This window comes from Lissotriton vulgaris, chromosome 1_1, assembly GCF_964263255.1.
Source record: "Lissotriton vulgaris chromosome 1_1, aLisVul1.2, whole genome shotgun sequence".
NCBI lineage: Eukaryota > Metazoa > Chordata > Amphibia > Caudata > Salamandridae > Lissotriton > Lissotriton vulgaris.
The window spans coordinates 805,981,178-806,007,895 of record NC_141685.1 but is presented as its reverse complement, the minus strand read 5'-3'; the positions used below and the strand labels follow the sequence as shown (position 1 = coordinate 806,007,895).

Below are 26,718 nucleotides of genomic sequence, written 5' to 3'. Positions count from 1 at the left end.
CAACATAAAATCTGGGAGGTTTCATCTCATGTGCGTCTACTCGAACTGGAAACAATGCTTTATAACAGAAAACCCTAAACTAAAACCATGGAGTCCAGATAATATGAAAAGACGTAGCAACCTTAAAGTGAAGCAGTTCCCAGTGATGTGTCCTGATAAAAGATACCAAAAAGGGAGGCATGCTCGAACCAGTAAAGTAATCGCTGAAGAGCCTAGTTACTCTGATTACAGTATTAAACAAACTGAGGAACAGGGTAAGATGCTTGTCAACTGAAGTCTTCTCTGTGGTGTATTCTCATCTGAGTTTTTCATTCATCATCCGAAGTGGCTAAGTACCAAACACTAGACACATTTTAAAAATATATGCAGTGTGAGAAAAAGTGGTTGCTTTAATCAAGGTTGCTATTAAAAGTTTAATATCAAAATGGTTACCATTCCGAAGTAAAATTAAAGGATTGTAAACGTTTTAAACTCAATGTAATTTTTGCATTAGGAAAAGTCAAGTGAGAACATAGCATTTCATTATTCAATTGCAAGAGATGGTATTAAAATGTTTTGTTATGTACCGATCAGGGCACACATGGTCATATACTGGACAATAACATGTAACGTTAAAAACACACACACTTAGCCGGTTCTCAGCAAAGATATTAGTCCTGGGATGAAATAGAGGAACTTGCCGCAAGATGACCCAATGTTTTGACTGAGACTTGCTCACTACTGCAGAGTGTTTTAAATGAATTACCTAATTATTCAGCTTTGCAGAGACTGCAATTTAATTGTCTGTTATTTCAGAACACAAGGGCCAAGGAATCAAATTAAAGCATTTTAACCCCTTCGCTGCTGATGAGGAGCTGAGCTCGTCATCAGCTACAGCGCTCGTGTGCTGATGACGAGCTGAGCTCGTCATGTAAAGTGGTTCTTTAAAATCTGCAGCACACTGCGGTAAATCGTACCGCGGTTAAGGTGTTAACAGTTTACCTTATTTGGCCATATTTCTTGGGCTACTAAATCCGGCTCAGTTGAGCAAGAAAATGGTCAGTCTTTTAGATAATCCAAACTGAATATGCATGAGATTCATTTACATAAGCAAGCTGCGACGTTCCAGGTAGTAGTCGAGGAAGGCACAGGGCCGTGCGGCAGTGAAAGAGACACGTCCGTGCGGCTATGAAACTGAAAGCGCGGCTGCGAGACGCGCTATGGGGAGGGGTGAGCAATAAAAAGGCAGATGGTGGCTGTGAATGCGCTCGTTGTCTTGTCTTGCTTTGTGGGAGGGGTAGGGGGAGCAAATTCCTGTGCACGCGCCAAGCTCACATGAACTGTTCGCGATCTGCAGTGGGTAGACTTTTTAGGTCAGAAGGGGGAAAGGATCCCTGGTCCTGCTTAAACCTTGGGTTCACAAGTCAAGGACCTGGTCCTTGACTTGTGAACCCAAGGTTTAAGCAGGACCAGTGATCCTTTCCCCCTTCTGATTATAAAGTTACCTACGGAGACTGAAAGGATTCTCACTCTGCCTCCCCCACCCCCATGATTATACAGACTTTTTAGGTCTCCTTACTACAAATCTCGCCTACCATCCCTTCGGGATAGAATAGAGGCGACCTAAAAAATATTTACATTTACAAAGTCAATAGCTGTGGGAGTCTGCTGCCTTAGGTCTGGGTGGGGGCAGACCTTAAAGCAGGGGCATAAAGGGGGCGCCGCCTCTCCTTAAAAAAATCAGCATACAAGGGCCATCCAGCCCAAAAATAAATCACCCGTAATTTAAGGTTTACGCGCTCAAATGGGAAAACGTCGCGCATGTGTGCGTGAGATACCTCAATCTGGCCACACGTAGCTACATTGAGCACGACATTTGTGGGCAAATTGAGCACGACATGTGTGGGCTGCGACCGTAAAACAGAGGACGCATTACGCAATTACGTCACAAACACGGCCCATAAAAGGCGTCTCCACGCGTTCAGCAGTCTCTTTTCCGCTTTGCTGCAAGCGTGGAAGATCGCTTGTCAAGGGGTACGTCACTGTCGCCTGCTAAAGCGCGTAGTTGCTTATACTCTTAGCATTGTAAGCGCAGTTACTGAGGTGTAGATTCTACTGAACCCGGGCTAGACAAGGGCTCACGTGGTCCGGATGAATGTCGATTGTACGGTTCAATTTTCGGCCTGTCGCATCATGGCGTAGGGAGTAACCGTTGCAGTCAATAGCCGAGATCAGCGTAGAAGGAAGAACGATGTTAATGCACACTTGGATTGATTGTGATGTTCGTATCTAAAATGCTGCAGCATTACACGACTCTTAATGAAGGATTTAATTTTTGAGTTCATATATTTTTCCGTTAATATTGAACTATATTTTGGGGTATTCACCTGCACAACGATAATTCAAAGGAGTTAAATTACTGCGTTTACTGTTTTAATGTTCACTTTTTAGCTAGTCGCTCACTGCCTTTTTAAAGTTTAATTGAACGCCGACTGCTGCTGCAACTCGGGAATGTGTCGTAACAAGGTGTGGTGCTTCTTTGGCTCAAATACGTTTTGAAAATGCCTAGCTTGCTGTTTGAACCCCGGAGCTAGCAAGGGCGAATCCAGTGACACTCAAAGTTGAATATTCATGACTTCTTTAAAACTTCAGTCTCACTTGCAGTAATGTATAATTACATTTCAAATGGTTGAGTGCTCCACCTGGTATTGGAACGCTATATCTGTAACAATAGAAAGTAACTCTAAGGCCAGCGGAAGCTGTGAATAATTTAACTTTACTACGTACATTTATCCGCCCCTATTAAGGGAATCCTAGACGTGTTCAGTAGATTGCCCCTCGTCCTCTTATCTCTGTTCTTGGCGTCTTGATCGTATATTATGGAATGGTTCTAGATATTACATTCAGTTTTGTAATCTAGTCTGGCTCTGTGCTGCTTATGATGACTATTAAACAAATGGGAATCTCTCTGAAACATGATGAGGGATACACTTGTAGCTGAAAGTGCACAGGGCTGACTGGCGTGGAAATGTGCCCGTGGATAACATGCTCAATAAAATACCGCTTTCATAATTGCAGGGCCACATTTGCTGGAAATTGCACTGGGTCTGAGGTGACCGAGAACAAGCTGGTTACATTTCAGTGGGCTGCCAATGGACGTGGCGCTGGACAAACGGGACGTTCCCGGAGGAAGCGGGTACGTGTTGGTTGAAGGTGTTTAGTGTAATTCTCAGGCCAGTTTGTTTTTCTCACTAGATTGATATGGTTATTTTGTTGGTGAAAGGCATGTAATTTTACTTAATCGTTTTTAGCCAAGTCACACTATTAGAAGTACACGTTTATCACCAGAGTGTTACTTCATAAATCTTCATAATTGAAACTTCATAAATCGCTCGAGGCGCATGTGCTGCGTGCTAGCCTCTGCCCTCCGACTTCTCGGGCAGGATTTTGTTTCTTAGAGGGTATACTGCATTAGTGCAGCACGCGATGGGTCTGCGCCCGGATCGATACAATGATGATCACATAGTTCAGCAGATGGAACAGTGGTGAATAAGAGCTCTTGTCTTTCGCTCCTATCTGATGTATCGATGACCTGTGGCCAAAGCAGCAGTTGGTGTGTGTGTGCAGGAAAACTAATGCAGACCGTGTCCTTTTCTTTGCAGCTTCCAAGGAAAGATGAGTTATCAAAGGTAAGTTTCTTCTTTTTCTTGTAGGCAGCTGTGTTCTATTCAAAGTGTCTCCAGCCAGTATGTGGCGAACTACCAGTAACTCGTAAAACTTCAGAGTACCTCACGGCCACGAGTTCATGTTTACCAAGAACTGTAATGAAGGAAGTATTGCGTTTTTCCTTTTTTCCGATTTAAGGCTATGTTTAAGTTACATTATGAGAATTCAACTAGTAAAGCCTCATAAACTGTGCTCTACTAGGATTTGACCCATGTAGGTCAGTTTGAGTTATTTACCTCTTGAATAAGTCCTCCCCAACTCGATAGTGGAGCATTTGAACAAAACCCTTTAAAATAATTTACTTAACTCATCATTTTAATTTTAGTTGCAAACGGGCATCTTGCGCCTAGTAGCTGGTAAACACTTATTCATAGCTGAAACAGTCAGTCTTTTAAACCCCCCCCCCCCCCCCCAATAACTACAATTTCCCCGTTTTAAATATGGTGCCAAGTCTACAGGCCCATTGGATTAAAATGCCTACTGTTTGTAAAGACTTGCATGGGAGAGAATTAGAATTATGAGTTCTGTAATGCTTTTAAACCACTTCTGTTGAATTTTCTCATTACAAAGTATCATTCTTGCACAGCAGGAGTCTTCCCCAATGGCTAGTAGACCTGCTGCCATGTTAATAATTGACACATGGCAGCGCTATCGTATTACGGTACCCCCTATGCACAGTATTTTGTTCGAACTATAACATCAGGCTCTGGGTTTTAGGTTTAAAGTCCGTGAAGCTGGTCATGGATGTCTGGTAACGATGCAGTAGTTACTTGGCCTTCAGTAGCTCAGAATATTCTCATTGATCGGTAGTAGCTCTCTTTTTATAGGTAAGTTGGAGACCTCTGTTCTTGACTTGCCTATCTTTGTTCCTATGTTTTCACCCATGTGGAAGTCAATTAAACTGCTCCGACAGATGCGACCTTGTAAAACCACCCCTATTTTTTTTCAATCTACCTCAGGGGTCTTATACATTTTCTGTAGTGCGTTACTTCATGAGATACTGATAGCTAAGCAACTTGTGCTTTGTTACCAGATTCCCCCTCGCAAAGCTTAATTGACTTAAAGCACAATGTCCATAGAGTAAGCACAATGTCCATAGAGCCAGATACTATGGTTTGAACAAAGTACTTTGATTATGGGACCTATGACAGGGCTGCCATGTGTTAGTGAGAGCGTAGTCTTTTAGGGGTGTATGAACATGCGTATGAATGGCATATAGGCGTACAGGTGAGTTGTATGTACGGCACAGTATTTACGGTTTACCATATATGGCATACCATACATGGCATTGTTGCACATGTAGAACAAAAATGAGATTTGAAGTGCAGAAATGTCCTGCAAAGCTTTTGTGCACTTCAAATTTCTCCCTCATCAAACTTAAGTTAAATGGTTTCCGTAAAGGTCGCCACTTTATTTTTTCCATAAACTAGCATCTTGCTTTCCAGGAGCCTGTAGACATGGTGGCAGTTTTATAACTTGGAAAAAAATGTTTAAATGGGAGGAATTTAAAAGGAAACATGCTTCATAAAACACGAAGGGCCTTATCGAAGGCTGGTGGTTCATGTACTGCCAGACTCATGGGAGAGCGGCGGTATCACTTCAGCCACCGCTGCACCAGTGGTCCTAACTGTCGTATTAAGATTTGGCAGTCTACTGCCATTTGACCACAGCAGCCACCAGCGAACAGTGGTGGTTAGGGGCTCAAAATATGCTGTTCAGCACGGCATGGACTTCAGTCCTAGGGCAGCATTAAAGGCGCAATACTGCACTGGTTGACCACAAGGACGGTCAACCACTCTGCCATCCTAACAACAATTTGTATCGTAATGTGGTGGGCTGGCAGCATTCAGGTTTGGCGGCACAAGAGGAGGGCAGTTCTTACTGTCAATCAGGCCCTAAGACCTAATTTGCTTAATTGAGTGGAGAAAGGCCTGGATACTTGCCGTTTAATAAACTGTTCTCTACATTTAAATTTTCTCTAATTTAAGAATTGCTTTTTCGGTTTTGCATGTGGCACTACCCACTGGGAGCGAAAGCCTTGCTGCTTGTAAATGCCACACTTGGAAATAGGAGAAAATTAAAGTGTTGTGGTAACTTAATTTTAATTTTCTCCCCTTATAAAAGCATTTATAAACCATTTCATTCCACAAGCTCCAATATTTAGTTGACCAGGACTTTTATTTAAAAGTTACACAACTCAGTGCTTTAGTTCACTTCGGTGCCCCAGCATGCCTCATCAATCTGAATAAGCACTGATCATTTTAATGGTCTGCTCTATACAACCTGGTGTGAAGTAGAGCCAGCCCCTCTTTTCACATAAAAATGTGACCCTGTGCTTGTATATAAATAAACTCGAAGCGGTTGGCTGCTCTGAAGGTCTCTGGGAGCTACTAGTAGCTCGCGGGCGACTGGTTGGAGGACACCTGTTTGGTTATTTGACATGGCAACTATCATGAATGGTGAGTTTCTATTCCTTAAAATTCTGATCAAATAGAGCACTTCTTGGTTTAAATGATGCTGATAAATGTCTGACCTGAACATCCATGTTGATAAAATGCAGACTGATACACCTAGAGGTGCTCTTGCATGAAACATATGTACAGTGGTGTAAGTCACGGAATTGCTTATGACAAGTCGTCCACATGAGCCTGCCTGAAACTTGCAACTTGCTTTATTCATGTGACTCTTTGCTATTCCGAGAGGCTTTAATGTTTGCAATCATAGCACCGTAGCATCGCTGGGCGTCTGTCCCCTCGTGAGCAATTGCACAAAGGGTGCCTTAGCAAACAAGGGTCTACCTCTGGTATACCCATTGTATTGCTTGCCCTCATTACCTTAACACGCCGGCCCTTTCAGGAAACTCTGCACAGGGCTTCTGATAACCTGATTGAACACGAACTCTTAGAAAAGGTGTTAAACTGGCTAGCATGGTAACGGAAGTAAAAAAAAGCACAGAAGGGGTCCTGCACCGCTTGGCCTTAAGGAGTAGTTTAATGTTACATACGTCCTAGACCAACATGTAAAAAAAGATGGTTGTCATGTGACCTAGTTTGTTATCCAGATAACGATGTAGTCTTATAATTCAGGGAACTTGATTGTGTAACACATGGTTGGTACTCATTAGAAAATGGGGACACGGTGAGATAAAAGGTATGTCTTATGATCACCTAACTGTCAAGCAGGGATAGATAGTGCCTATTAGAAGTACAATGTTGAGGGAAATTGTGAATAAACTACACCCATCTTGATCACGTAATTGATCTCGCACACATGGTGTGAAAGGGCCACAGTGCTCAGGTGATTGCTTTTGGACCACGCATTGGGTGTTCAAGTATGTTTATTACAGCCCTGGTGAAGTCGGTTATACCAGTGACTTGACTGGTATGACCGACTTTACGAAAACGTGGTGGGTGTGACCTACCAGTATTTAGTTATCTCCTATTTTGCCATGTTCCCCAAGCAATGGCACTTCTAATGTGTATGCTAGCTGCCTTTGTGCCAGCATGAATAGGTGCTTCAAAGCCAGACATTTTGGCTTTTACAATGCTTATTTTAGTTTTATGGCTGTACAGCATGTGACTTACCTGGTTACATTTTTTTTCTAGACAAACGTACTTCAGTTGGAGCAACAAGTGGCGACTTCAATTGACTTATACTGCAGGTATAAAGGCAAATCTCTTGTAGCATGTGCTTGCATTTTAATGGGCACTCTTAAACTGACGTGTAACCCATGATGAAATCGATTCTGCCATATGACTTTAGCTGATTCTACCCCATACCGTTCCATTGTTATCTGAGGTTACTTTTTGTGGCATTGAAATTAAACTGGTCCGTATTGTTGCAGTTGCTAATGTTGTACATGCCTGTTTCTTGTAGGGGTTCTGCCTGACTTCGCTGCTACACTTTGGCCTTTGAGGTAAATTGCTGTTTGTTCATAGCCTCCAACACCAGTGAATTATCGTGGGTTTGACATTGGTACAAAAGTTGACTCTTAACATGGCATGTGATGCTTTGGTCTGTGAAGCGTTCTGGGTGGGAGCAATAACTTTTCTGGAAGTGTAAACTGTGTAGGTCCATAGAAAAGTCTGCAGATGATGATAAATATGTTGGTAGGGACATCTGATAAGTGTGAAGATTACCAACGTCTCTGAGCAGGTTGCACACTGGTGTGTGGTTAGTCTTGTGTTTAACGTGCTTTCTTCACTCCCCTCACTGTCAAATGTACATTAGGGGACTGCATGGACTGGGTCTTATACCACTGCAGAGTAACTTTACTAGAATTTATTCTATAGCGCTTTCAGTTTATTACTGTTTTCCCTCTTTAGAGCCAGGATGTCCGATGGTTTGCAGTGCTCTCTAATCATTTACATTACATACATTTTAATGTACACTTTTTTTGTCCCCCCCAGTCTCTGCTCCACTGGATTTAAGAGTTCATCTCGCTTGACATTTCCAGGTATTTGTTTTTATTCAGTAGGTCTTGCCATGTGGGTAAGAGCCACATTACAACATAATTTGAAATGTTTCAAGGGTGTGGGATCTTGTGCTGTTAAGCCCCTGCGTGCAGTCGAACTGCCCCATGTAACCCGGACATGAAGTCAAAAGTTGTGGATTGGGTGGGGCTGCTCTCTCCTGACCATGGCATGTAGCAGGGACTACTGGACAAACAAATGTGCTATATCTTACTGACTGGGTAGAGGGCAACGGGTAGAGTAGCACGGTTTATTGGCAAACTAGGGTTTAGTTTCTGCATTCCATTTCTCAGACCTGGTTAATCTGGCTTCAGCTGAGCGCGTTTGAACCAATAACTATTTACTGGACTGAACGGAAGTAGTTGGCTGATTAGTGGTGATGTGGGTGAGCCAAGAGCAGGAGGTTGCATGGCTCTGAGCAGAAGCAGGGAGTCTAGCCATCGATAGACTCCCACGGGGAAATGAGTGTGCTGCATCGAGTAACCGTTTCCTGTGCCGGGAGTATCCAACTCGTGGGTTGTCGTGTTCGAAAAAGATTATAGATTCACCATATATAGATTCACCATATAAACAATGTTTGAAAGTGAATCTCAATCTTTATTCAGTGTTAAATTCCCTTAAATGAGTCTACGTGCACGAGTTGTACTTGTTTCAGAATTAAGGGAAGACAGGCAGTGGTCCTAACATGGTTCTGTGCTTTTCTGTCTTGAGAGATCATATGATATCTGTTTTTTGCCTTGTAAAGATTACATGAGGGAGCTATTCCTAGTATGTTACTAGGTTCTGTTTGGGGTTGCTAGTGCCCAGGCATAGGCCGAGCAGGGCATTTGGCTCAAGCTTTGCTTTGAACTCTACTTGCATTTGTATTTTGACCTTGTCTTTTGCTCCTAATCCAAAGCCCGTGATGTCAATATTATAAGAGTAGTGGACAGAAAGGATTTCTGAAAACTCAAATACTGAGGCTTTAGGACCGGTTCTGGAGCAGCAGACAATACTTGTATCCTGAACTCTGCTTGACATGTCACTTTGGTTTTTTTAGATTCGAGCTTCAGAATGTGCCTAACACGGTAAATATTGACTGTTCTATAATAACTCGACATTGGGCATCATGGTAATTTTAATGTGTAAATGGCTTAGTCAGCCTCTAGGATGAGGGTGGGAGTGGATAGACCTCATAGTTCAACTAAAACTTAGTTTGTATAGACCTGTTGAGGTGGCTGGGGAACTTTGGCGTGCTGCTGTGATGACTGTGTATTTGCTACTCTTGACCAAGAATGATGAGCGCTAACCACACTTGATACTCTGAGCACGCTGACATCTTGCAGTGGATTTAGTTGTAAAATAATGCTTTCACCTGATAGCTTTTTTTTTTTTTTTTCTTTCTTAACCTTCACTTGTAGAGTCAATCGGCCTTCATGGAGAATCCCTTATCCAGTGAACTATGCAGGAAAAGGTGAGTTCAGAAGTAGTTAAGCTCAAGACCTTCTCCCTGCCGCACTCCGCCCAGGGTGTGCATGAGCATAGATCAGCTGATTCTCTATGAAGAGGTCTTTCGCTCCTAGCTGATGCATCCTTAACTGAAATAGTGCTGCCCCGAATAGCCCAGGTTTGACACTTGTTCACCTTAACTAAGCTTAGTGTCACTAAACGAAGTATCCTGAAGCATGCTTTCCATTGGGTGCTCCTGCTATAATAGCATTAACTGAATCCACAATCGTTAGCATGGAGAGATGTTTAAGACTGATGTGTACTATCTGCCTCTGACCAGTTTCTGCTATCCTGTGTATTTTAAGACTGCATAGTTTGCGACTTTTTCTGCCTCCTATGTATCTGGTAGGTAAGTACTAATTGTCAAGTCAAGTCATAAAATTTGTATAGCGCACTACATACCCAGAGGGTTTCAAGGCGCTTAGGAAGGGGAGGAGGATTATTTGTCAAAAATCCACGTTTTAAGCTGCTTTCTGAACGCTAGGTGATTCTGGGTGAGGCGAAGGTAAGCGGGGAGTGAGTTCCATGTTTTGGCAGCCAGGTAAGAAAAGGATCTGCCTCCCATGGTGGTCTTGTTGATGCGAGGTACATTGGCGAAGGCTTGGCTGGAAGAGCGAAGTTGGCGGGAGGGGGTGTAGAAGGACATTCGAGAGTTGAGGCAATCTGGTCCGATGTCGTAGAGTGATTTGTGTGCGTGGGTAAGCAGTCGGAAAGTGATCCTCTTATTGACGGGTAGCCAGTGGAGGTCTTTGAGGTGACCAGAGATGTGTTCGTTGCGTGGGATGTCTAATATGAGCCTGGCTGAGGCGTTTTGGATTCGTTGTAGTTTCTTCTGGAGTTTAGCGGTGGTACCTGCGTAAAGGGTGTTTCCGTAGTCCAGTCGGCTCGTGACTAGAGCGTGGGTGACTGTTTTCCTTGTTTCGGAGGGGATCCAGCAATGTTTTTCTGAGCATGCGAAGGATGTTAAAGCAGGAAGAGGATACGGCGCTGACTTGTCTGTTCATTGAGTGAAGAATCCAGGATGACGCCAAGGTTCCGTGCGTGGTCTGTCGGGATGGGTGCTTTTCCGAGGGGTTCCGGCCACCAGGAGTCGTCCCATGCAGAGGGGGGAAGTACCTAAGATGAGGACTTCTGTTTTGTCTGAGTTCAGTTTCAGACGGCTTTGTTTCATCCATTCGGCGACTTCTTTCATTCCTTCGTGTAGGTTAGTTTTGGCGGTGCTGGGGTCCTTGGTGAGAGAAAGGATCAGTTGGGTGTCGTCCGCGTAAGAGATGATGTTGAGGTTGTGTTGGCGGGCGATGGCCGCGAGAGGGCTCATGTATACGTTGAAGAGGGTGGGACTGAGTGAGGATCCTTGAGGTACGCCGCAGATGATTTCAGAGGCCTCGGACTTGAATGGTGGGAGGCGGACTCTCTGGGTTCTTCCGGTGAGGAACGAGGTGATCCATTCCAGTGCTTTTCCTTGGATTCCGATGTTTCTGAGGCGTTGTAAAAGGGTGCTGTGGCAGACTGTGTCGAAGGCTGCAGAGAGGTCGAGGAGGATGAGGGCGACTGTGTCTCCATTGTCCAGTAGAGTTCGAATGTCGTCTGTTGCTGCGATGAGGGCGGTCTCAGTGCTGTGTTTGGCTCGGAAGCCAGATTGTGAGGGGTCGAGTGATTTGTTGGCTTCGAGGAAGGCGGCGAGCTGGTTGTTGACGGCTTTCTCGATGACTTTGGCCGGAAATGGAAGAAGCGATATGGGGCGGTAGTTTTTGAGTTCGGTGGGGTCTGCTGTTGGTTTTTTCAGAAGGGCGGTGAGTTCAGCGTGTTTCCAGTCTTCTGGGAAGGTAGCGGAGTTGAAGGAGCAGTTGATGACGTCTCGGAGGTGCGGAGCTATGACGGAGTCTGCTTTGTTGAAGATGTGGGTGGGGGCATGGGTAATGTCATTTCTTGTTGGCTAGTAGCATTTGGCAAAATGTTATGGCATTTCCAACTACAAGACACCTGCGGTCTTCCTCTGCTCATCGTGTTGGTGCTCTGAGCTTGGAGGATTGATCTATTCAACACCATTATGCAAACCTTCGGATAGTAACACCCCCTCCTCCCCTTTTGAATGTTTAGCAGTCATTGGTAGTTCACAAGCAACCAGTGATGAAACCGATTCTGCCATATGAGTATTGCTGATTATACTCCTACCGTTCCATTTGTCTGAGGTTGCTTGACTCTGGGGTACCAAGTGGCCTGATGTATGTCTGTATATATAGATCAGTCAACTCCACACAAGCCTCTGTGGACCTTTACTTCAAGGTTTCTCTATCTACCTGAATAATGTGCGAAGGTGTGTAATGTGGTTAAAGTTACAACTTTTGTGCCTGAAAAATGAAAGACTTCAGTGCTTTTTTTTTTTTTTAGGTGGTAACGTCAAGTCTCGAAGACAAGATCATTGGATTTCTGAATCTTGTTGTGCAGACCCTTCAGCAGGTGAGATGAATGTTTTGTTGATGGTCATTTTCAAAACTGGATTTATGGTGATAGTAACTTGAACAATCACTGAGCACCCCTGTAATGGACCAGAACTGACTAATCCGAGTTCCTTTGACTTAACTAGTGGTCGAAAGAGCAAGCATTAAGGATCCCTCTCTTTGTTACAGGGCCTTGATCTTAAAAGCCCACAGGCAGCACATGCCTCCTAAGTAGGGGAAATATATATATTTTGCTACGATCGTTTGTACAATCTGAAGATTTTACAACTTAGTTTCTAGCTCAATGGGATCAAAAGTAACTAAATCCTCAGCACAACAATTTGTTGTGCAGCGGAACAAACGTGATTAAGCTTGTTACCGTTAGTTACCTGCACTGCCTAGGTCAGTGGCCCGGTTTATAGGGAATTCATACATGGAAGTTAACTAGAGTGCTTTGAATGGCAGCATTTTGCAGCAAGTTAACGTCTAGCTTGAGAGCAGTCCTTGTCAATTGATGTTGCAGGGGTGTATAAGTGGCAGTGAATAGGCCAATATATACATTTTCATTCTAGCTAGTAGGTGTGGGCTAGGTAGTAAAACTCAGCCAAAAAAAGCCCATTTTACAGAACCATGCCAAGTTTCCCAGGTGCATGTGATGTGCTGCTCAGTCTAGGTTTTTAGGTGTAGCCTAAAGCCGTGCATGTGCTGCTTGCTCGACTTAGTAAGTGGGTTTTCAAAGTGCTACCAGAGGCTTTTGCTGGCCTCAAGCTTGCATGCACACGCCATTATGGTGTCTGTCAAGGCTCATTAGGCCTTGCGTGCCTCAGCTGACATAGCCAAAAGTAATTTATCATTCCCCCTACCCCCCTTCACAGTGTAGTGCTTTTTGTGACTCAGCACAGTGTCCATGGGCGAAGCTCTTTCACATCTCTGAAGCACAGGATTCACAGTGGGTGCACTTCAAGCTTAGTTAATAAATGTATTAACTGTCACTGCCTGGGAGAGATTCATACTCTTGCCTTATTTTTACTGCTGCTTCTGTTGTGTTTCTCAGGAACAAGTTAGGCTGTACACTGAATGAGGTTCAAAGCTCGCGGTGCTTACCCCTCTTCTGCCCCACTCTGTCCTAAAACTGATCATCAAGTTCAAAGCTTGCCGTGCTTACCCCAGCTCTGTCCTAACACTGATCATCAGTCAAAGAATTCAAGCATTGGCACAGCCAGTAGGTCTCACTTTTGGGACCTTTATAAGTTTTTAGCCGTAAAAACAGTTGATGTTGTTGCACCAAGGATATTGTGCTGCATAACTAAATCCTTATACTGTACCAAAAGCGAGACCTATTGGCTATACCAATGCTTGTTCCCCTTTGAATTCCTTGACTTGCATGCTTATTCCCAGAATTTTGAAGGGAAAAACCTGGACCAGAGTAGCTCATCCGACATGGACCTAGGAACCCGTGCCGCAGTTTACATGCAAGCAAGTGGTAACTAAGAATTGCAGTCTATTGATTTGCACTAAAGGTTTGTTCCCACACTCCCTTCACTCGGCCTCACAAGTCTTATCTTAGACTTCAGCCACTTTCTGTAAACCTATTGAAAAACTGTCCGGGTGTTGCTGTACTCTACCTCGCCGAAGCCAAAATCTATCAGTTAATTGGATAGGATAGCGGTGACTGCAAGAGATTAAAGCATGATATTTAAAGGATTCAAAGACCATGGTTTTGTCTTTTCTGTTCAAATTCCTTCAATTTGACTGTCTTGCTAGAACGACCAGCAGATGTCAGTAAAATACAAGAATCACTTTAGAATTCTCTAGATTCCAGTCCATGGAAATAGTCTTCCACGAGCACCCGTAGACAATATTTTTTCAAATCTCGTATTTTCAGTGATATGACCACTGAAAGCCCTGATTTTATATTAAAAACAGCTATGGACTATACCATTTCCTGCTGATGCAATATTTCTGATCGTGTTGCCATACCTGGCGTGTCACGCTGTTGGTGCTTACTTTCCCTCTATTTTAGTGAAAAATGTTTCAGCACCCAGGCTAATGTGCTACATAGCTAAATACATAAAAGGTTCCAAAGGCGAGCCCGATTGCATTGCAAATGCTTGTTCTGTATTTTAGCCAATCCCACACTGCCCTGTTGAGAAGTTCTTAACACAAAGTACTGGTACAATTATAATGTGGCTCTTCAGTGTCTGTTACCCTTGTAACATTCACTGTTTTTGTTTTTCTCTTTACTGTTAAACGCATTTTCACACTCGCTCTGTGCTGCTTATGATGACTATTAAACAAATGGGAATCTCTCTGAAAAAGGATGAGGGATACACTTGTAGCTGAAAGTGCACAGGGCTGACTGGTGTGGACATGTATGTGCCCGTGGATAACGTGCTCACTAAAATACCACTTGCATTTTTGCAGGGCCACACTTGATGGTAACTGCTACAGGTGACCGAACAAGCTGATTAAAATGCCAGTGGCCTGCCTGGATGAAGCTGGTAAGTGGGTGGGAAGTGTTCTCCTTTGTATCAATTTTCTTCCAAGTTGGTGATTTAGCCTCTTTAGTTGCTGAAAGGCACGCAATTGCATTCCAGTTGTATAATTAGTGATTTTCCACCCTTTTAAAGAAGTAGATGTTTCTCGCCAACGGGGAGAGTTGCATTAAATCTTCATGAATTGATCGAGTCATGTGCTGCGTGTTGGGCCGAAGGCCTCCGGGAGGGAGGGGGGGGCGAGAAGCGCACCACGCGGTAAATGCAAGGACCGTTTATATTTAAAACGCATGTATGTTCGTGTGTACTACGTTGGTGCAGCACGCGATGGGTCTGCGCCCGGATCGATACAATGATGATCACATAGTTCAGCAGATGAACAGTGGTGAATAAGAGCTCTTGTCTTTCGCTCCTATCTGATGCATCGATCGTTTGTGGCCAAAGCTGTAATTGTTATGTGTGCAGGAAAACTAATGCAGACCATGTCCTTCTTTTCAGCCTCCAAGGAAGGATGATACGTCAAAGGTGAGTTTTTTTTTCTCTTCTACCCCATCGCCCCCCCCCCTCCCATCAGTTGGGCACTTGCAGCCTATGTTGCCTTTCCTATGGTTGTCATTCCTGGGCGGCTTTATTTGACCATGCCTGTAAAATTGTCCCTACTTTTCTCGTCCAGTCTTGCACTCAAGTTTTGGATTTTTCATATAATATTGGTTCTCTTAACTCACTGAAGTTGTGAAGCCAGCATCTTGGGGAATTAACAGCAATGGCTCGTGTTTGTAGTACAGCGGGTGGATGAGTCTGTTTAATGCTTAATTTAGTGGTTGCTTTGCCTTGCGTGATGAGACTGTCAGACTTGACTTGCACGTGGAAGTCTGTATTAGCTCTATCTGATGTGGCATTCATTGTAAAGCCACCCCCTGAGTTTTTTGCCATCATGTTTATTAAATCCTAAACTGTGCCTATTTGTTTGCAGATTAGACACCGCAGCAATTGTGAACGGTAAGTTTCTACTCCTGACCAAGTAAATTGAGAATTTCGTGGCTTGGGTGATAAATGTCTGACCTTTAAACACCCGTATGGATACACGGCAGCCTATACACCTAGAGCTGCTCTTGCACGAACTGCATGGTGTAGGTCTGCGACTTGCTTATGACCAGTCGGCCGCGTGACCCTGCCTGGCACTGGCAGCTTGCTCTTTGCATTACTACGACCCTTTGCTATTACAATTTGGCTTTATTTCCTGCTTGAACAGCACATGTAGCAGCTCTCGGTGTCTGTCCCCTCGAGCAATCGTACAACTGGTTCCTTGGCAAACCGCCTTGAGGGTAGGTTTAAGAGCCTCCCCCCCCCTCATTGTATGGGGGGGTGGCTCTTTGCGTGACCTGTGCATGAGTGCCCCATGGGAACATCCGCACTGGGCCGCTGCTAACCTGCCGGAGCACTAACGTTTTGAAATGTTAAATGGACTGGTTATATGGTAACAGAAGTAAAGGAAAAGCACAGGTGTCCTGCACCACTTAACCGTGAAGAATAGCTTCATGTTACAGACATTGTAAACAAACATGTAAAAATACGATAGCTGTCATGTGTGGCCTAGTGTGCTATGCAGGTGTTGCTTGAACATGCGATACCTTAAACGAGAGACGAATCTCCCTGGACCATTGTGGTGTGATGCACTCATTTGGACTTTCCTGTTTGTCTCTGCTGGCTACGTGCCACACTAAGTGTTACCTGGCAATCCGTTACCTCGATCCTGGGACTCCGCCTACTTCACTATCTATTTCGGAGTCTGGGTTGACTTGAGTTCTGAACTGGCTAATTTAAGAACTAAGCTTAAATACATAATACATAAGCTAGATCAGGGACAAATGTCCGTGCTGCTTCTCCTGGACTTCTTCACCTGGCTTCACACAGGTGACCTCTATGGAGACGCAAGCTCATAACGTGTGGGGGCCCTAGACAAAGTGAATTTAGTTTATCAAAGCTATGTAGGGCTAAAGATTGTCCGACAGATACTCGAGACATCCTGTCTGCCTTATTACACTTTTATTCTGTCCTAATGCACTTGTAATAAGACATGGATCCGTGGAGTACCGGTCTGCCAAAAGAATCCTGACCCTTAGTTCCTTTTTTTCCTTTTATTAATGTGTGCCTTTGTAGACTTTAATCTGGGGCAAGGGAATATTTAAGTGGTTAATTTCTCTCTAGTCCACACTTTAGCGCGTATACTGGGACTGGTTGTCCTTTTCTGCACTTAAAAATCAGGAGGTTTAGTTTCTCTTGTCTTCTACTTACTACTAGTATTTAGTTTGCGATGCCCCGCTCCCTGCATTGGCATTTCTAATGGGTCTGGAAATGTTAAACCTATTGTGCATGCTGCAGGTATTGAAGCAATTCTCTTGACGCATGTGCTTGCTTTGTAGTGGGCACTCCTCTTGAACTGACGTGTAACCCATGATGAAATCGATTCTGCCATATGAATCTTGCTGATTCTACCCCATACCGTTCCATTGTTATCTGAGGTTACTTATTGGTAGCATAAATATTAAACTGGTCCGTATTGCAGTTGCTAATGTTGTACTTGCCTGTTTCTTGTAGGAGTCCCGTCTCTGCCTTCACTGCTGCACTTAGGCCTTTGAGGTAAGTGGCAGTCTTTTCATAGCATCTAACACTAGTGAATTATCGTGGGTTTGACATTGGTACGAAAGATGACTTTATGTGATGCTTTTTATCTTTAAAGCCATCTGGGTGGGGATAATTAAGTCTGGAAGTGTAAGCTGTGGCAGTCTGCAGATGATGATAAATATGTTGGTAGGGACATCTGATAAAGTGTGAAGATTACCAACGTTTCTGAGCAGGCTGCATGCTGGTGTGGGGGTTAGTCTTGTGTTGAACGTGCTTTCTTCAACCTCCTGTCATTGTACATGGATTTTTATTACATTTTGATTAGTCAAACATCACATATTGCCATTGTAGGTACATATTTGCAAGTCGCATGCATCACAAACTTCATGGTCGTATACTCTCCAAAATTATCACAACTGTTATGTCTTAATATACATTCCTAGTACCAGGATTCGCACGTAGTATGCAGAATAATGCAAGATCACATTGACATTTGGTACAAGTATCCTGTACATATCCAATCTCTTCGATACATCTCAACATAGATGTCTGGGTTGTGTGATGTGCTCCTGCTCATCAAGTCATGTGGTCAGTCCTTCGGTTGCGTAGCTGTGAGGTACTGTACTAACAAGTCCCAAAAGTCCCTATGGCGGGAAGCTTGTGGTAGTTCCTCTGCGTGTTTCCAGTCTCTCCTTACAATGTCATGTCTGTAAGCAAGTCTTTGCATTGCTCTACACGTTTGCGTCCCCATCTCATTGCTATGCGTCTTAGCCAGCAGTAATTTTACCGCCAGGAGTTTGCGTCTTCGAATCAGTTTAATCTTATAAATGCCTAAGACGCACACTAATGGTGTTCGAAATTTAATGTACATGGATTTTAATGAGAACCTTTTTGTCCCCCCCAGTCTCTGCTCTACCAGATTTAAGAGTACTTGGAGTTCATCTCGCTTGAAACTGCCAGGTACGCTTTTTTTTTCTTTAATAGTATTTTGTTTTGTCCATGTGGGGTAAGGACCGCCAAATTCCAACAGATTGTATGTGGGCAGGTGGTCCTATGCTGTTTGCTACTGCATTGTAGGGGGCTTGTGTGCCATTGTAGGTCAAACTACTGGGCACGTGTAGCAGTGCTAGGATTTAACCAAAATATCTGGTTTTGGTTGGGGACCCTGGTTATGGATCTATTTGGGGTTGCCAGGCCCCAGGCATAGGCCGGGCAAGGCATTTGGCTCGAGCTTTGCTTGGAACACCTACGACTTTTTGAACTCTTATGTCTTTTTGCTCCTCTGGTCCAAAGCCCTTGATGTCAATATTATAAGAGTAGTGGACAGAAAGGATTTCTGAAAACTCAAATACTGAGGCTTTAGGACTAGTTGTGAAGTATTAGGCAGTATTTGTGATGCTGAACTCTGCTTGAAATGTTCTTTTTGTTTTTTTAGATTGGAGTTTCAGAACGCGCCTAGAATGGTAAATATCCTGTAAGTTTTATAAGACTTGTTTGAGATTGGTCTGATGGCAATTTTAACGTGGTGTAAATGGCTTAGCCAGCTTTTAGGATGAGGGTGGGAGGGATAGCCCTTCTAATTTAACTTAACATTAGTTTGTAGACATGTTGAGGAGGATGGGGGAGCTGGAGCGTGCTCCCGTGATGACTGGTATTTGCTACTCTTGACCAAGAGTATGATGAGAGCTAACCACACTTAATACTCTGAGGGCACGCTGACATCTTGCAGGGGCTTTGGTTGTAAAATGCTTTTACCTAATAGCTTTTGTTTCCCCTTGACCGTAGAGTCCATCTGCCTTCGAGCGAATGCCTGCGCATAAGTGAACTCTGCAGGAAAAGGTGAGTTCAGAAGTATTTCAGCTCAGACGTTCTCCCTGCAGCACTCAGCCCAGGGTGTGCATGATGAGCACATAGTTCAGCTGATTCTCTATGAAGAACAGTCTTTCGCTCCTAGCTGATGCATCCTTGACTGAAAAGTACTGCTCCTAATAGCCCAGGTTTGATACTTGTTCACCTCACACCTTAACTAAGCTTGGTGTCACTGAACCGAGCAGCCTGCCAGTCTCAAAGCCATCAATTGGTGTAGTCCTGAAGCATGCTTTCCATTAGGCGCTACTGCTAATTACATTAACCAAAATTAACTATTGTTAGGACACATCAGTCTTTAACATCTCCATGCTATCTGCTTCTGACCAGTTTTTGCTTTTTATGTATCTTTTCAGACAGCATCTTTTGCGACTGGAGAACAAGATGAGCCAGGTTAGTTAATGTACTCGGCATGGGTTTTTTTCGTTTACATGTGTGTGTGAAGCCGGGTGCCAGCATGGGCCAGTCCTGATTATTGGCTTGGTTGTTAATGACATTGTACCTTTTCAAGCTGTTGCTTATTGCCAGTTAAATGGCTTGTTTTTTTATCTGGTAGCACAGTACTAATGTGAACCGATAAGCGATGCCCTAGAGGCACCACATTCCTGTGCCCTAGGGCTGCCTTGTAATCTTGTGAACCAAAATTATTTAACAATTCACATGGATTAATTCAAATTCGTTGCCAAAAACTGATCTGTTCTCCAATGCAGTTGATTGGATGGCTCATTCGTTTGACAAATGTGATCTTCACATTCGTGTAGTCCAACAAAAGTCGGTGTTCTCGTTAACGACCGTGCACAATGAATTTAAGGTTTAGAAAACCCTTCTCGGGGGTCACTACAATAAAAATGTTTACTCGCGCAGTAAGTTCGTCAATTGACTCCTTGTGCAGGTCTACCCTAGCAATACTCAGTGAAACGGTGGGGATTTGAAATGTGAAACTGGTTGACTGTAAAGACTATCACATTTGTGAAAATAATTCGCCTTCCACAATTCGGTGGATTAAAGAACTGACTTTTTTCGCCACAAGCTTCATTTGAATTCAAAGTTAATTGTTCAAAAAATCTTCACAAAACTACAAGGCGCAGCCCTAGGGACCAGTAGTGTGCAGCGTTCATTTTAAGATTTTGATCGTTACGTACAAAAGTGTTGAATATTTTCAAATCCGATAAGTGCGTCACAAACATGTCTTCATACGGCTGTACTAATGCCATGGCATGTTGGCTGGTACCTTTTGGTGAAATGGTATGGCATTTTTAACGAGTCTAGTCCTGCAAGACTTCTTCCTCTGCCCATTGTGTGGCTGTTCTGCACTTTGAGAAGGACTGATTGGTAAAGTGATGGCCAAACCCAATGGCTTCTTTTGGAGTGCATAGTGCTTGCTTGTGATCTGTACATGATGATTAGAATCAGGTCGCCGATCCATATGAGGATAGATTTATCAAACTGATACAGATGGCCAGTCTAGTTTTGTAGAAACACAACAGCTAGTGTTCCTGCTCTGAACTGTTGTATTTTTATTCCTAGGTGCTACAAGTGTCTACTCTTTTAAATTGCTGCCTACTGGTAAGTTTACCTTGGTCATTGGGGGGGTGCGTTTTAATCTAAGAATCCTTACTTAGCAAAACAGGTTCACTCTTTAGCTTTGTGAACAGCTGCTGTGCATTCCTAGTCTGTACTACTGTTACATGGTTAAACAGTCCTCAATTTCAACACTTCCCTTATGGAAAGCCTCAAATGGTAGCTTTTTGTTCGATGGCATGTGTGGCTGTAGATGCACATGCCTGCGTTCTGCCATCTAGTGTTGGGTCTGGAGCTGTGTGTTTCTACAAATAAGTCTTTCGAGTCACAAGACGGTGACTCCTCAGTGATGTTGCGTTTTGGGAATATCCTTGTTCTCTCCACCGTCTGGTCCAGCCGTGTTTGCCTCTGCTCTTAACTCTGTTCGTTATGGTTCTTTACTGTCTGACAGGGTAAACTTTTACCAACTTTTTCCCCGCAGGGAATCCCAACGTGGTTGTTACAACTGTGTTGTGATTCTGCATACCATTACTCCGCAAGTTGGAACAACTACTTATGTGGGAGGGAGGTGTTTGATTTAAAATCAAACACCTTCCCTAGTGTCCGCACAGACTAAAATTGGAAATTGGAAAAAATTATACTATTCCAACATCCAGCGCCGCGCCCCCGTCCTGACTTGCAGAGTAATGGTATGTGGAATTACAACTCATTTGTGATAACCGCGTTGTGATTCCCTGCGGGAGAAGACTACAGGATGGCTGTACATATTCTTGACAGTATTCTGAATTGTGCTGTTCCCCTTTTGCATTGCACTCTAGTTTCTTCTGTTCGGACCTCGACTGCCTTTTGTGGGGTGCTACCCAGCTATGGCCCTCTTGCCTATGTCACCCTCCGTTGATTCGTTACTAATTAAATGTACACCATTAAGCCTTTGCCCGCATAGCCATGGAAAATACCTGTACACGGATCAACGCCATGTGTGCAACCTGTGCTTTTTTTTTTTTTTTGCCCAACCATAAAGAAGTAGGCTGCGACTCAAAATAGTTGTGGTCTAAGGAAACCCTTTAAGATTATGTTTTGGAAATGTCTCTGGGGAATGAGGGGGTGACACTCTTTATCTTTTCAGCAAAGAATATGCCCAGGATAAGCCAGCCACCAAAGCTTTCTCTAATGATGAAAAGCTGTAGAGCCTGGGTATGGAGATGCACAAACTCCCATCCGGCCAACGCGTGACTACTATGACCTCTGTCAAAGTCTGCCACAAAATATTCCCTGTTCACCAGACCACCACTACTTTCGGGCCATGGTTAAATCTGAAACTGTTCCGGATGCCCCACCCTTTAGTCTGGCACCGAAAATTTGATCCCAAGGTTGTATCAAACCAACCCAATCCACGTTTTGTGTCGAGTGGAAGAGTTCCAAATCAAACGAGAGTAGGGACTGCTTCCTATGGTCGCCCCCCACTTTTTGCTGTGATTCTCTGGTTTTTCGACTGCTGTGGTCCTGCTAATCGGACCCACAGCCCAGCTGTTCTCTCTAAATTGATACCATGTACTTAAAATACATACCAGAGCAAGAAGGAACTAGACTGATACTTGCCTCTGACACCAGAGGAAACTCACATTTCAGGATACACTAGACATTCCTGTTCCTCCTGAAAAGGATAAAGCCACCAGTCATACATACCCTACTCCACCACCAGTTGCTACCACCTCTCCTCCACCATCCCAACACATGACCTCCTTGATGCTTCACATCCAGGGTCTCCACATTCAGATTATGAGATCCTAACTCGCGTGAAATCCACATTTATATCCAGCCTGTCCCTCCCAAAGATGCTATTTCCATTCATCAGGTTCTTGCTAGGGCTACAAATTTTCAGTGACGAGCTGCACAAATAATTCCTTAAGCCAGATTTTGTATTTGACATTTCTTCCTCTCACAAGGACGCCCAGTATTTGCCAGTGCTTCTTGGCATAAGACATGCGAAGAACTCCTTAAAAGACCAGGCCATCAGCCCAAGGGTGGACAAAGTGCAAAGTGGCTCATTTTGACCCCTTTATCCAGAGACCACTTCTGCTGGACTAGATTGTTGCAACTACTGCTTGTAAGGGATCAAACAGGTTACTGAGGAATCTTCACTTCCTGAGAAGGAAAGCAGGCGCATAGATTAGGCTGGGAAGAGTCACAGCTCAAGCAGCTGATTGCTGGCATTGCCAATTCACATGCTCTTCCAGCCTGCTAGGAAGGACCCATTGGGATTAAAGGAACGAACTCTTGCAGTACCAGCCTGAGCAATACTGTCCCAAGAGGCCAACAGATAAGGGCAGGCGAATACCAACAATTTCATCCACACTGCCCTAGATACAGCAGCTGGAGGTACGAATACCAGCGTGCTTATTTAGATGCACATGGCTTCGATGGACCATCAGGCAGACTTGAATATGCCTTTTGAGTGTTGCTTTATGGATCGCAGGTAGATGCTACCCATGACAAAATAAGAACCCAACACAGCCAAGGGAGCATTGCATAATGCCACTTCCAGAGGCTTGTTGCTTTAGGCTATAGAGATGCCTATGAATCCACCCCAGACCCATCCTCTTCCCAACCAGTCCAACTACAGTAGGGGTAATTTAAGATTCTCCTTTAGAGAAGGGAACCAAGGAAAGGGGCAGGGGTACCTTTGCATGCAGATCAACACCCTCTGCTGAGCAGTGACTACCCAAACTTACCCTACAATTCCTGTTGGGGGCATGGTACATTTCTTCTACCAACTGGGACTTTCCACAGACTAGGTGGTACTAGCCATTATCCAACCTGGATTATTACCATACCGGCCAACATTCCACCTTGCTCTTGAGGAACATCTATAACACACCTCAAACTAGGCCTAAACCTTTTTCAAGGGGGCAATAGAACCGGTCCTTCAAGGCTCTGGCTTCTAGTTGGAATGCTTTGCGATTCCCAAAGACTGGTTGCCAAGATCAACTTGTCTCTGACCTCTAAACCATTGCATCCTATCAGAACACTTAATATAGACACTACAGGATGTTCTACACTTAAACAGGGAAACTATATGGCAACACTAGACCTAAAGAATGCCTATATTTACATACAAATATACCCTGCTCACTGCAGATACCTCCTATTAATTGATATTGCTTATCAAAGCCAGGTCTCAAATAATGCCATTAGCGATGCACTCTGACAGTGGAACTACTATACCAGCTAGTGTTTACTATCCAATATCCCAAGTCTTACCTTGAGTTCAGACCTACACACCGATAAGCCAATCCTGTTTGAGTTCAGAACTTTTAGCTAACTACCCCAGTTCCAACCAAAAGTTACTAGTAAGGACTGTCAAGTCTACTTGGAAATGATGGCTTCTTGCATGGTCATAGTTCCACAGTTTGCATGCAGCCTCTACAGCACTGCCTAGCTTTACCAGTGATCTCAATCACAGGGTCACCCAAAGATCTAGTGTTTGATAGACCACCAAATTCACCATTCTCTGCAATGGTGGAACACCAGTAGTCTATGGCAGCCTTTTGTGGACCCTGTTCCTGACATCACTCACCACAGGCTCATCAAACATGGGTTGGGGTCCCTATCTACAAGACTTGACATTGTTAAGGACCTTATGATGCCAAACATCAACTACCTGAGCTTTAGGCAATATAGCATTGAAGACTTTCTTTTCTCACCAGTCCCACAAGGCTGTCCTAGTATGGACTGACACTGACTGCAATGTAAGAGGGAGGGGTTGGTCTTCACAACTATCACATTTGTCTCAGGCACCTCCACCTCAATTTTCACCTGTTAACAGAACTACCCACAAATCCGTCTTGCCTATTTTCAAAGGTGGGGTCTTCCTCAGATCGACCTGTTCGCCACACCAGAAAAAGCAAAATGTCCACTCCAGGTACCCACCCCACTATCCAAGGGCCACTCGCTATGGATGAGTTTGTCAGGGATATTTGCCAATACATCTCCAATAGGCAGCATCTCGCACTATTCAAAATTCCAGTCATTAATGCGTTCATGGAAGGAATTCTGCCTCTGGCTCCTCCAGCAATCCGTTAAAACTTTTAACATAGTTCTCATTCGACTCATGGGTCCCCTCTTAAGCCTCTTCACATGTACCCCTTCGATCCACTATCATGGAAAGTGGCATTCTTAGTTGCCATAAACTCACTTAGATGTGTTAGTGAGCTCCAGGCTTCCCTAGAAGAACCAGGCTTCCCTAGAAGAACCATTCTTTCAAATGCATAGGTACAGGCTGGTTCTGCCTACCGATCTTGTATTCCTACCAATCTTAGCTCAATCCATTGAGCTCCGTCCACTGCCACTTCCCCATCTCACTTCACCAGGATTGCATTGCAGAAAACGCTTTGCTTTCAGTGAAACAAAGCAACTGTTTGTAGCGTTTTCCACCTCCATAAAGGTAGCTAAATAGTCATTGTTTTCAAATTTGCTGATACTGCATTGTGGGAATGTTGTAAGTCATGGGTAGTTCACAAGCAACCATTGATAAAACTGATTCTGCCATATGAGTAATGCTGATTACCCTAGTTAAACAACCTCCGACAAATGGAACGGTCAATAGTCAGTAGCTTGGTGTACATACCAGTCAACTCCACACTAGCCATTGTGGACTTTTTTGTTTCAAGGTTTCTATCCACCTGAATAACCTTTACGCGGAGTAATGTCATAATTAATATGCTTTGTGCCTGGAAAATGGAACTAAGTGCTTTTTTTTTTTTTTTTTTTTTTAGGTAAAAACGTAAACTCCCCTGAAACTAGACATCAGATTTCTGAAGCTTGCCTGTGTAGACCCTTCAGCAGGTGAGAAATGGTTCAGTTGGTAGTGCGTACTTTTAAAACTGGATGTATGATGAAAGTAACTTGAACTCTCTCACTGAGCACCCGATGAAACTACAAGAACTGATTCATCCAAGGTCTTTTTACAAGAGTTAACTGTGGTTGAAAGAGCAAACATTAACAAACCCTCTTGTTTTGTTGCAGGACCTTGATCTACCTGTCAAGTTTGAGGGTTTTACTGGATTCCTTTTGAATGGAGTTAACCCAGAGGTGCTCTTGCATGAGCTATACAATATTGTAACTCATGAATTTCTGACCAGTGTGCTACATGAACGTGTCTGGATTTGACAATGGCAGACTTGACTGATCTATAATCATTAAAGTATTTTGGTAAACCTGTCATGATTTTCTTGTTTTTGTTCAATGCAATGTGTTTAGTGTATGAAATGGTAGGTCTCACACAAGCCACTTCCCTCACATTCAGGTCTTCTCAGAAAGTAAGCTCTACAGAGATTTGGCCATTTTGATTTTCAAATTGGTCTACTTGGGTGATCTGGTTTTAAGTTTCAGTCCTGGATACCTAGGCTCCAGCAAAACTTGCTCATAACATTGGTTTACAAACTGGGAACATGGTCCTTGTGGACCAGCATGATCAAGGTAATGTTTGAATGGAGGGCACAGCCCTGTACATGTGGTAAATAGTCATGAATTTCATGCCTCCATGAATGGCTGAGCTTTTAATTCTGAGACTTCAAGCTGCAGTGTCTTTATCTTGAAAGTAGCTCTAAGCGTTTCACTGGATCCAGAATTTTTTTCATGAGCAGTAATCCTTCTCCCTGGTAGGTGGCAGCATTTGGCCCCATGGCACTGTCACAAGTGATGGGCACATTGCTTATTGACGTGCCACCCAGCACACTGTCCATTCTTTCCGCACCAGCCAGCGCAGAGCTGGAGATCTTGGCCTGTCATTTTTAAAACAAATTTAAACTACATTAGGGGTGGGGGGTATCTTTTTACCTATTGTAGTCCTCCGAGCACTCAATGTTATCAAAAAGAGTCTTTATGTAGTTTTAACTATTTTATTGTCCAATCTTCATTCCAATCAAAATCCAAATTTCCATCAAACGATTGCTTGCTGGCTGCAAGCAATCGTTTGATGGAAATTTGGATTTTGATTTGAATGAAGATTGGACAATAAAATAGTTAAAACTACATAAAGACTCTTTGATAACATTGAGTGCTCGGAGGACTACAATAATTGTTTGGACCTTGGTTTGTCTTGGA

The 26,718-nt window shown here is 43.7% G+C and overlaps 1 protein-coding gene, 12 non-coding genes and 1 pseudogene across 15 annotated transcripts; all 14 read left to right on the top strand.

Moving 5' to 3' along the window:
• The first annotated feature begins 1,928 nt into the window (after positions 1-1,928).
• On the top strand, positions 1,929-25,834 carry LOC147747900 (uncharacterized). 3 transcript variants are annotated; one of them, XM_086956697.1, is made up of 20 exons: positions 1,929-2,013; positions 3,058-3,175; positions 3,642-3,668; positions 7,311-7,366; positions 7,582-7,621; positions 8,115-8,161; positions 9,217-9,244; positions 9,578-9,630; positions 12,057-12,125; positions 14,531-14,607; positions 15,100-15,126; positions 15,575-15,600; positions 17,200-17,241; positions 18,131-18,186; positions 18,662-18,689; positions 19,012-19,065; positions 19,449-19,485; positions 20,620-20,658; positions 25,389-25,458; positions 25,639-25,834. In XM_086956697.1, exons 2-10 carry the CDS (start codon positions 3,132-3,134, stop codon positions 14,572-14,574), a joined length of 408 nt encoding a protein of 135 aa, XP_086812823.1. In that variant the 5' UTR covers positions 1,929-2,013; positions 3,058-3,131; the 3' UTR covers positions 14,575-14,607; positions 15,100-15,126; positions 15,575-15,600; positions 17,200-17,241; positions 18,131-18,186; positions 18,662-18,689; positions 19,012-19,065; positions 19,449-19,485; positions 20,620-20,658; positions 25,389-25,458; positions 25,639-25,834. The 3 variants fall into 3 exon arrangements, 2 of the variants coding, with proteins under 2 accessions (XP_086812823.1, XP_086812812.1); XM_086956686.1 differs by having other exon boundaries at positions 18,662-18,700; XR_015308456.1 differs by lacking the exons at positions 1,929-2,013; positions 3,058-3,175; positions 3,642-3,668; ... (6 more) ...; positions 14,531-14,607; positions 15,100-15,126 and having other exon boundaries at positions 15,276-15,600.
• Positions 2,910-2,985, top strand: LOC147747913 (small nucleolar RNA SNORD79). The gene has a single exon (XR_015300104.1). It is a non-coding gene; the product is annotated as a small nucleolar RNA SNORD79 (small nucleolar RNA).
• On the top strand, positions 3,483-3,567 carry LOC147747912 (small nucleolar RNA snR60/Z15/Z230/Z193/J17). The gene has a single exon (XR_015300174.1). It is a non-coding gene; the product is annotated as a small nucleolar RNA snR60/Z15/Z230/Z193/J17 (small nucleolar RNA).
• Positions 6,212-6,274, top strand: LOC147747911 (small nucleolar RNA SNORD78). Its single transcript, XR_015300325.1, has one exon. It is a non-coding gene; the product is annotated as a small nucleolar RNA SNORD78 (small nucleolar RNA).
• LOC147747910 (small nucleolar RNA SNORD47) lies at positions 7,431-7,506 on the top strand. The gene has a single exon (XR_015300379.1). It is a non-coding gene; the product is annotated as a small nucleolar RNA SNORD47 (small nucleolar RNA).
• On the top strand, positions 7,786-7,863 carry LOC147747909 (small nucleolar RNA SNORD74). The gene has a single exon (XR_015300171.1). It is a non-coding gene; the product is annotated as a small nucleolar RNA SNORD74 (small nucleolar RNA).
• LOC147747908 (small nucleolar RNA SNORD75) lies at positions 9,074-9,141 on the top strand. Its single transcript, XR_015300315.1, has one exon. It is a non-coding gene; the product is annotated as a small nucleolar RNA SNORD75 (small nucleolar RNA).
• Positions 11,788-11,860, top strand: LOC147747907 (small nucleolar RNA SNORD47). The gene has a single exon (XR_015300328.1). It is a non-coding gene; the product is annotated as a small nucleolar RNA SNORD47 (small nucleolar RNA).
• LOC147747906 (small nucleolar RNA SNORD79) lies at positions 14,379-14,454 on the top strand. Its single transcript, XR_015300493.1, has one exon. It is a non-coding gene; the product is annotated as a small nucleolar RNA SNORD79 (small nucleolar RNA).
• Positions 14,946-15,029, top strand: LOC147747905 (small nucleolar RNA snR60/Z15/Z230/Z193/J17). Its single transcript, XR_015300178.1, has one exon. It is a non-coding gene; the product is annotated as a small nucleolar RNA snR60/Z15/Z230/Z193/J17 (small nucleolar RNA).
• Positions 17,051-17,126, top strand: LOC147747904 (small nucleolar RNA SNORD47). Its single transcript, XR_015300349.1, has one exon. It is a non-coding gene; the product is annotated as a small nucleolar RNA SNORD47 (small nucleolar RNA).
• On the top strand, positions 17,384-17,464 carry LOC147747903 (small nucleolar RNA SNORD74). Its single transcript, XR_015300169.1, has one exon. It is a non-coding gene; the product is annotated as a small nucleolar RNA SNORD74 (small nucleolar RNA).
• On the top strand, positions 18,518-18,585 carry LOC147747902 (small nucleolar RNA SNORD75). The gene has a single exon (XR_015300314.1). It is a non-coding gene; the product is annotated as a small nucleolar RNA SNORD75 (small nucleolar RNA).
• Positions 19,117-19,192, top strand: LOC147747901 (small nucleolar RNA snR60/Z15/Z230/Z193/J17; annotated as a pseudogene).
• Positions 25,835-26,718: the final 884 nt, after the last annotated feature.